This window comes from Nansenia antarctica, assembly GCF_963989245.1.
Source record: "Nansenia antarctica genome assembly, chromosome: 1".
NCBI lineage: Eukaryota > Metazoa > Chordata > Actinopteri > Argentiniformes > Microstomatidae > Nansenia > Nansenia antarctica.
In genome coordinates, this window is record NC_137674.1 from 6,649,970 (window position 1) to 6,660,254 (window position 10,285).

Here is a 10,285-nt window from a genome sequence, read left to right on the forward strand (position 1 = left end):
GATCGCGGATCGCACGATCTGCACTCTCGATCTGGTGTGTCACTCACGTGATGACAACAGTAGTAGCCAGTGGTCACGTGCATGAGAGTTGGCTAGTAGCTACCTGTGTGTGAGTCATGTCAGCGGTGTGGGAATACTTCAGTCTTTGCAAATTAACAGTTTCGAGGGGTAGCAGCGATGTTAGTCGGTGTAACACCACTAATTTAATTAAACATTAAAAAAAAACGCCACGTGGAACAGCACCAGGCATACCTGCAAGCGTCTGCTGCAAAGAAAAAGCCCCTGCAACAGCAGACATTGCTACAATCAATACAGAGGCAAGAGAAACTCCCCCCAGACAGCAAAATTGTGAAAGCGATAACGGAGAAATTAGTTCAGTTGATTGTGCTCGACGACCAACCACTTTCGGTGGTAGAGAATTTGGGGTTTCGGAGCTTAATTGAGCAACCCGCGCTATACTTTGCCCAGTCGCCATCATATAACCGAAAAAGCCATCCCTCAAATGCACAACGAAGTGTGTGAGTTCCTCGCCAAACTCTTGGAGAATGTCGGCGCTATTAGCTTCACAACAGACATCTGGAGCTCAGGCGTGTGTCCAATGTCGTTGTTGAGTCTCACAGCACACTGGATAGACTCAGGTTTTACTTTGAAGAAAGCGGTGCTGCATGCCCGTGAGTTCCGTGGCTCCCAGGGACGGACACCAGCCGCAGGACTGGTCCGACAGACACGCCAGACACGACTGGTACCTCGCGGAGGAGCCTGAGCTTGTTTTCTTTTCCAGGTATTTTTTCACTTTGTTTTGTTTGATTTTTTCGCCGACCTCCGCTGCTTCCCCCCCGCCGTCTCCCGCCTCTCACTGCCTCCGCTGCTTTCCCCCCCGCCGTCTCCCGCCTCTCACCGCCTCCGCTGCCGGGCTGCAGTGTTCGCCGACCTCCGCTGCTTTCCCCCCCCCGCCGTCTCCCGCCTCTCACTGCCTCCGCTGCCGGGCTGCAGTGTTCGCCGCCTCCGCTGCCGGACTACAGTGTTCGCCGCCTCCGCTGCCGGACTGCAGTGTTCACCGCCTCCGCTGCCGGACTGCAGTGTTCGCCGCCTCCGCTGCCGGACTGCAGTGTTCACCGCCTCCGCTGCCGGACTGCAGTGTTCGCCGCCTCCGCTGCCGGACTGCAGTGTTCGCCGCCTCCGCTGCCGGACTACAGTGTTCACCGCCTCTACTGCAGGACTGCAGTGTTCGCCGCCTCCGCTGCCGGACTGCAGTGTTCACCGCCTCTTCGTTCCTGTCCCCCGGCTCTGTGTTGCCGGCCGGCCCGCTGCGCGCCGCTCTCAGACATCGCTAGCCTGGCCGTGCTGTGCTACTACCCTCGTCCCGGGAGGTGGCCACCACTCCCTCCCCGGTTTGGGGGTTGCCGTCTCCGCAGGTGGGTGTCGGTCCTTCCCAGCCTTCGCTCACTGCTGCGGGATTTGGTCGCTGGCATGGCACGGCTAGGCTGGTCGGCCGCGCGGGTTCGGTCCCGGGCTGGTGGCGCAGATGGCGGCGGCAGCGGCGGCACCGCGCTGTCGCTCTCACCTATGCTGCCGCTGACCTGCACTCGCTGGACCACGGCCATCGCCTCGCTGCTGCTGCCACCGCCGCTACCAGGGCGGGCATTCTCCGCCGCGGCCGCTACATCCATCGAGGCTCCCAGCAACATCGACACCGGACTCTACACCACCCCCCCCCCCCCCCATCCCCGTTCGCTGACTCTGTGTTCCATGTTACTGTTTTTGTGTTTCCCATATCCCCTATATTGTCAGCGTCTTTGAGCCTTGGAAAAGCGCTATATAAATTCAATAAATTATTATTAATTATATTAGGGCTCCAAGAACAGGAACGAGATATCCTACAGGGGGGGTGTGTGTGTGTGAGAGAGAGAGGGGGAGAGAGGGAGAGAGAGGGGGGGGGAGAGAGAGGGGGAGAGAGAGAGGGGGAGGGAGAGAGAGAGGGGGAGAGAGAGAGAGGGGGAGAGAGAGAGGGGGAGAGGGAGAGAGAGGGAGAGGGAGAGAGAGAGGGAGAGAGAGAGAGAGGAAGGGAGAGACAGGGAGAGAGAGAGAGGAAGAGAGAGGGAGAGAGAGCGGGAGAGAGAGAGAGGGAGGGAGAGAAAGAGAGGGAGAGGGAGAGAGAGGGAGAGAGGGAGAGAGTGAGAGAAGGATAGAGAGAGAGAGAGGGAGAGAGGGAGAGAGAGAGAGGGGGGGAGATAGGGAGGCAGAGGGAGAGAGAGGGAGAGAGAAAGAGAGGGAGAGAGAGAGAGAAGGATAGAGAGAGGGGAAGATAGAGAGAGAGAGAGTGCGATAGAAGAAGAAGAGCGGTAAAAAGAAAACAAAGATTCTGTGTGAGTGCTGGCGGCCATCTTTATTTTATTTTTCTCAACATATGATTCTTCTACTGGTTGTCACATCTACTGCCAGTACCTGTTTCATCTGTCTGTGGTTTAAGCAGACCAGAGAGAACCATTGAAGTCAGGTTTACTCACGCTTCCTCCAGGCAGGGCGGTCCTGTTCCAGGTGAGGGCCATCTCGCTGGTCTGACCGGAGCCCGAGTTGTTGAGGTAGCCCTCGGCCTGCACCAGGTAGCGGTTCATCCGGGTCAGGTTGGAGAACAGGCGGCTGCCGTCGGGACGAGACAGCAGCTTGGTCTCCTTCTCCTGGTGGGCCGCGAAGCGACCTACCACCTCCTTCTATATAAACAAAAGAAAATAGAGAGAGAGACAGAGGGAGGGAGGGGTGGTAAAAGGAGAGGGAGAGAGATGCTGAAATTAGTAACTTTTCATTCTTCCCTAAAAAAACAAGTAGTATAAAAACAATCCTGGTTCATTCCACACAATATGAATCGGCCACCTGTTGTGAAGATTCAGCCAGTTTTATAAATTGTATATGGGTTGGTAAGGTGCTGTGTTTTTGTTTGTGTGTGTGTGTGTGTGTGTGTGTGTAGTCTGGAGGAGCAGTTGAGGCGTCTGTACCCTCGTCTGAAGGTTCTGGCGTTTGGGGCAAAGCCTGAGAGTACCTTACACACGTACCTGCCCTCCTTCCTCTCCCGAGCCACTCCAAACTGCCCTGACGACATGAAGAGAGAGGTGAGACACACACACACACACACACACACACACACACACACACACACATCACTGCCCAGTCACATAGAGAGAGAGGTCTACACACGCCTGCAGTGATTTAGATGGCTTGTCAACCATAAGCAGCACTGAAACCACCGAAAGCACTTTTGGAATAATATGCATATGTATCAAGTACATGATAACATCATCAGTTCACTTTTATATTCATATTCATTTATTTATACACACTGTAATTCCGTATACTGTAATACCTTGCACAGTCTACATTATCTGGTCATGTCTGGTTAGATGCCAAACTACATTTCGTTGTCTCAGTACTCTACAATAAAATGTAATCTAATCTAAAAATGTGCTAGAAGTAAACCAAACAATACAGAGAAACTGTTTGTTTTAGTCAGTTTGTTTTTTCTCGTTAGCGGCATTAATGATGTCGACACATTATGTACTGTATTTGCTTTTAGAGTTTATTTTAAATTGGAGCTCCACTCTCTCTCTCGCTTTCTGTCTAGTTGCTGAGCAGTATGACAGAGTGTATGTGTGTAGATGTCCAGAGTCTGGGGGTGTGGAGACAACTTTACACCAAACACCTATCCCAGTCCAGGTAGGACCCTGAACATGCCAACACACACACGCACGCACGCACGCACGCACGCACGCACGCACGCACGCACACACACACACACACACACACACACACACACACACACACACACTAAACACCTTTCCCAGTCCTTACAATTGTTTAATCTGGCATTATAAGGATTTTGTAATAATGAATAATGTTTCTCTCTCCCCAGTCTCCTGTTAAACCATTTACTCAAGACATGGAACGCACTGCCACAAAAGGTAAACACATCCCCATGGTAACTGACTCTCTGACCTGTCTGATGCTGATGATGTTTTGATTGATTGAAAACTTTATTAGAAGATTTGCAGAAGTAGGTACATGAAAGTACATATTACATACAAGGTCAACTAACAGGATAAAAACCCAAGAAAGCCACTGGCTTATTTCAATTGGGGTCCTTGATACTCAATTAATCGTTACATGTAAGACAGACAAAAAACTAGTACTATCTACAAGATAATACAGACAAATAACTAGTACTATCTACTAGATAAACATACATCCAACATGGGAAGAACAATACAACAAAACATAAGGTATGTACAGTGGGTAGGACAGGTGGGGACATACACCACAGGTGGGGGCGGGGGACAAAACACAAAGTATGTACAGTGGGTAGTTCGGGCAGGGGGACAGACATATAATATGTACAATGGGTAGTTCGGGCGGGGGGACAAAACAACAAGTATGTACAGTGTGTGGTCATGTCACCTGTGTTTGGCTGAGGGCTTGTAAGCAACATTCAGACAGTCTTGGTAGACAAGCTGAATAGAACATGTGAAGTATTCCAACAGTAAAACCTTCCCCTGGGTGCTCTGGCACAGGACTGACTCAGCTGTGTGTTTGTTTGTTTTTTGGTTTCAGCTGCGTAAAAACCTTCAGGAAACCGTCCAGTCGTTCAGGGTGACTAACGAAGAGATGAGAATTACAGCCAACTGTCAGGAAGTACAGGAGTGCAATGCTCTGTGCCTCGTAAGACACTCACATTACCCATTTCTCAGACATGATATTAGTGTAAAAGGCACAAAATCAATATTATCATCTCTTGCCAATGGCAGAGATTAAAGGTCTTTGCACACCAATGCGTGCGTTTTCGCATGCGTATTTTTAAATCCGTCATCCGAAAAAAACGTTACGCACAGAGACCTTGCACACCGGTCCGTAGCGCCTGTCCGTTGCGTTTTTTTTACGTTGCGAACTTTTGCAATAATGCACTCTACATTCTAAATGCTTGATTTAGCAAAAGGTACAAACAACTGAGAGCAATATAACTAAAACCAAATGGTAGACCACATCAGTAGAATGTATTATCAGTAGAAAAGTACAATACATCTTTATTTCTTTTAACAAAGCGTGGTGTGCATCTCCTGCAGTGTGATTGATAGATAGATAGATAGATAGATAGATAGATAGATAGATAGATAGATAGATAGATAGATAGATAGATAGATAGATAGACTTTATTTGTCATTGTTACAGTACAGGTACCAAACAACGAAATTTAGGAGGGGAGGCTCCCCTGGTGTTTAAAGAAAGGAAAAAGAAACACATTTTGGAAAAAGCATAGATGCATAAAATCACAAGAAGATAAGGAGCTGGTTTACATCAATAGAGGCTATGTACACAATCCACTGTACTATACTGCACAGATAGTCAACTAGGGTTGTCATATTGCACAAGAAAGTATTTTTTCACATTTTTGTGTCACAGTTTGCAGGCTTGAAAATGTACATGTTTGTGCCTCAGCACTAGCTGCCATTACAATCCGTCCGGACTTGTCCTGGGCCCAGAACTTAGGCCTTTTCTGTGTTCAGGGCCTTGACGGCCCTGTGGTAGAAGCTGTCCTTCAGTCTGTTTGTCCTAGCGGCCGGGGTCCTGTACCTCCTGTTCGAGGGCAGCTTGACAAAGTGTTCGTGCCCAGGGTGGGTCGGGTCCTTGGAGATCTTGGAGGCCCTCCTGAGACAGCGTGTTTCGTACAGCTATACGAAATACAGATATCTGTAATCATACCATTTGTAGACTCTCCGCTCAGGGTTGCCAGATGGGATTGAGAATTTCCAACCTAACCACAGTCTAAAAACGGCTAAATCCACCAAAAACCAGCCCATCTGGCAACCCTGTCTCCGCTGCATCAGAGTCTACTTGTTGCGCAAAATAGGCCAGGGTTTGTCCAATCCTTTGTTGGGCATCTCGTTTCTTAAGTCCTGGTATATTGTGGCATTTCTTTACTGTTTGCCATCTGGTCTAGGAATACCCAGGGAGACGCAGAAGTAGAATAGAATAGTAGAATAGAAAAAGAAACCGCTATAACCATGCTGAATTATGTATGATGCACTGGCAGTCTGTGACCGTGTGCACCTGGCCGCACCCTGCCCTTCTGCCTGAGTTTGAGTAGGATGCTGCCCAAATGAATGTTATTGTTTAGTGATGCTGCCCAAATGAATGGTATTGTTTAGTGATGCTGCCCGAATGAATGTTATTGTTTAGTGATGCTGCCCAAATGAATGTTATTGTTTAGTGATGCTGCCCAAATAAATGTTATTGTTTAGTGATGCTGCCCAAATGAATGTTATTGTTTAGTGATGCTGCCCAAATAAATGTTATTATTTAGTGCCGTACGCTTTCGTGGTATTATATTGTGTGAATTATCATCTGTATGTTGTTTTCTTTCACTCGACTAACCGCCAAGATAATACTTGAGACATTACGGCTTCCGTAAACATTAATCCAACTGTCCTGCAGTTCTAATTTGACGATGTGTCCCAGTCTATACCATGGCGGAGTGGTCAATAACAACTCTCAAAAGGCTTTTGACTGACGCGAAAAACGCAGAAAACATCGAACCTGTTCCGTTTTTTGGGGGGGGACGAACGAATATTACGGATTCGGTTTGCAAGCGTGATTGACACAACATGAGTTCTATTTATTTATTTTTTATGGACGTAAAAAAACGCATTGGTGTGCAAGGGCCTTAAGCCTCAGAAAACTGTGAAAGACGAATTGACCATGATACAATATTTCAGGTACTTTAATGCATGAGGTATTTTGTGATTTCAAGGAGTCTCTACTCACTAGTCTCGACTCTTAACAACTTGCTTAATTTAATCTCCCCCCTCCCCTCTCTCTCCTCTAGGACCTCCAGTTGAAGATGCGAGGGCCCTGGGTCCCCTGGTACAAACTGATGATGGCTCTGCTGGTGTTCGCTGCTGGCTTCATTGCTCACGACGTCAGATCACACGGCTCATTCTCAGGTGTGACAGAACCCCTGCTGCCCCGACACTCTGCTGTGTGTGAAACGGAAAACTCTTCAGCCTCCGTGTGTGTTGTAATGTGACCGTACTATTTCGCAATTCACAAGAACATTGTCATATCGCTGTATCATTGAAAAATCCCCGCCCTCGCATTAACGGTGGGTCCGGGGGGGCCTCTCGTGAAAAAAACAATAACATTTGGCCTTTTTAGAAACGTATTTCATGGAATTCGACGTCATTTTCTATGGCTGGACACTGTATTTCGACATGGCAAATTATTCTCGTTTGTGCAATGCAGCTTCTATTTTCAACATGTTAGCTGTCTTTGCCAGGCACATTTGCATGCAGCACCACACATGCAAGGAAATGGTAAATGGACTGCACTTATATAGCGCCTTTTTTGCTACTCCAAAGCGCTTTACAAAGGCCTCTCATTCACCCACTCACACACCAATGGCGGCAAGCTGCCATGCAAGGCGCTGGCCCGCTCACTGGGAGCAATTTTGGGGTTCAGTGTCTTGCCCAAGGACACTTTGACATGTGGCCCGAAACGCTAATCTGCCAACCTTGTGATCATTAGACGGCGACTCTACCTCCTGTGCCACAGCCGCCCCAAAGGAAAGCTAGAGGAGAGATGCGGCAGGCTATTGAAACAATGCAAACAACATTGCAACAGTGTAACTTCTCAACCCGGGGGGGTATTCCATCAACGTCGCTTAAAGGAAAATCCAGGCTTATTTTGTCTCGAGAGATGGAGTCTCACTGGATTTTCCTTTAGCGATGTGGATGGAATACACCCCAGGAAGCTAGAGCTTCACTTTCAAAAGACAGAGAAGTCATTGGGCTGTTAACACTGTACTTGAACATCAGAAAAGATACCAAGAATGAATTGGCTATGTTTAGGCATTAGGATCTGTTCTAAATGTACACATGAATATCAGGAGTGGAGATATACCATGTCCCCGTGGGGGATGAACGATAATGATCAGACTCTCACACACACACACACACACACACACACACACACATCTCCTAAACAACCTTGATTTGTGTTGTAGCCTCCACCACAGCCAGGTATCTGGACAGCTCGGGGGTGATGGCTGTGTCCCAGCAGGCCTGGAGCAGAGTGACCCTCTACTCCCAGCAGGGTTTCAGGTGGGCTTCCCTTTCTCTTCATCACTCTTAACCTCTGACCCCCGTCCACTACTGCCAAACTCTGACCCTCTCACCACTAACTAACTAACTCGCTAACATCCAACCTCCCTAACCAGCATCCAGGCAATTCCATCCTTATTACAACGTTTATGTTAAGAATGAGGATGATAGGAACCGTGTGCTGTTTCCTTCTAGCTGGCTGGAGACAAACACTCCGTATTACTACTCTGAGAGTGTGCGTGTGTTGGGGCCGATGGCGGAGCAGGGCTGGGACAGGACGAAGGCCGCCGCAGTGCTTATCTCTGAACACATCTCGCAACCTATCATCTGGCTCAGAGAAAATACACCTCTGCTCATAGAATGGGTAAGACACACACACACACACACACACACACACACACACACACACGCACACACATATACATACATACTTATTTGCTGATAAAAAGAGAAGAGCATGTAATTGTGTGTGTTGATTATATGTTGATTAAGTATTGTCTAGTTGTGTGTTTTCAGTCCACTGACAAGTGTTTGTGTTTTTCCTCTCCCTAGATATACGCCAACACTCCAGACAGCGTGTTCCAGGTGTTGGAGTACCTAAAGCAGCTTCTACTATTCATCCAGCAGAATTACCTGCTGCCTGCCCTATCATACATACCAGACCTATTGCAGCAAGCCTGGACCAGCCTACAGGACTCCTGCAAGTCAGTAACATAAAATAACCTCTTGCTTTGTAAAAAATGAAAAATAAAAATGCGGACAAAGCACCCTGGGGTATTTTGGTTAGGAGAGACGCTTTGAATGGTTGTTCAGAGGATATGTTTTTAGAAATGGATAGCTTTATTTCCAAAGCCTGAAACAGAGGACAAACGGTGTATCGAAACCTCAGTTTCACTTCATGTTTTGCTTTTTTACCGTACCCATGAAATGCATTTGTTTGTTGAAGTGTGTATATCTGACGTGTTTGCTCACTATTGCTTTTATTGTCTCTAGTGGATAGATTTTGTAATAAGTAATAATTATTATTTTTGTGTGTTTTACAGTGGTGAGGTGTCGGTATCGTGTCTCCAGAGTCACGCGCTCTCCTTCACCAACTCCACCTGGCACCTCCTTCAGGACACCACCTCTGCCCTCAAGACCTGGGCACAGGAGCTGCTGACGCGGGTGTGACACACACATGCCATCGTGCACACACACCCTCGCTGTCATACACGTGCATACACTGATGTACACACAGCAATACACACAACACACTTACATGAACACACACTTACTCACACAGTTCTTAGACTGCCTTTGCTTGCGATCACCCCCTCCCCCGCCCCCCTTCTCCACGGCTCAGAAACAGAGACTCTGGGACAAGATGAGTGGATCGTCTCAAATCAAATCAAATCAAATTTTATTTGTATAGCGCATTTCTTACAAGATGCAACTCAATGCGCTTCACACAATGAAAATGTTCAGTCAATCAGTCAATCAATCAATCAATACTGACAGAGCCGCGAGCAGGCAAAAGTAAAAAACCTGTATACTATGTAGCCAGGAAAAAATTCCCTTGCAGCCCTCTACCAATAGAGCGACTACTAGCCAGTTTGCTTACCAGTACCCAGCGGTCCCCCAGGGGAGGCCAGGACCACCGGCACAAAGCAAGCAAGCAAGGGCAAAAACCTGTACACCATGTATCCAGGAAAAATTCCTTGCATATTATCGGCGTACACACTGTCCATACATTTTGTGTTGTATTTGCATCGTTCTGCATCCAGTATGGTCACAGGTCCTGCCAAAAGAGAAACTTAAGCACAGTTATAATGCAACAACACAATAGAGACAGTAAAGATGACAGCAATACAACCTGATGGTGGTCCTGGTACACTCTTGTACCGGTTCCAGTACTGCTCTAGGTGCTATTTGGAGCTGACAGTGCCTCATCAGCACCCGGGTCCATTTTCCTGTCAATACAAATCTCAAAAACACGAGTATGGTGTAGTGGCCTAGTGATCCTAGTTCTATAATGTCCAATGTCTCCCTTAGTATCAAAAGGCGACATTGAATAAGTAGGTTTTGAGGTCACGCTTAAAAATGTCCTGAGTTTTAGACAACCTCAGGCCCTCAGGTAGGGTGTTCCACAATCTAGGAGCATATAT

The 10,285-nt window shown here is 47.7% G+C and overlaps 1 protein-coding gene across 1 annotated transcript; it reads left to right on the forward strand.

The window, feature by feature from the left end:
- Nucleotides 1-665: 665 nt before the first annotated feature.
- Nucleotides 666-9,311, forward strand: LOC308175825 (transmembrane protein 214-A-like; the record flags this gene model as incomplete). The annotated part of the gene is made up of 10 exons (XM_080550381.1): nucleotides 666-1,291; nucleotides 2,966-3,107; nucleotides 3,617-3,708; nucleotides 3,905-3,953; nucleotides 4,600-4,707; nucleotides 6,869-6,986; nucleotides 8,045-8,141; nucleotides 8,337-8,505; nucleotides 8,694-8,845; nucleotides 9,185-9,311. 10 exons carry the CDS (start codon nucleotides 666-668, stop codon nucleotides 9,309-9,311), a joined length of 1,680 nt encoding a protein of 559 aa, XP_080406507.1.
- Nucleotides 9,312-10,285: the final 974 nt, after the last annotated feature.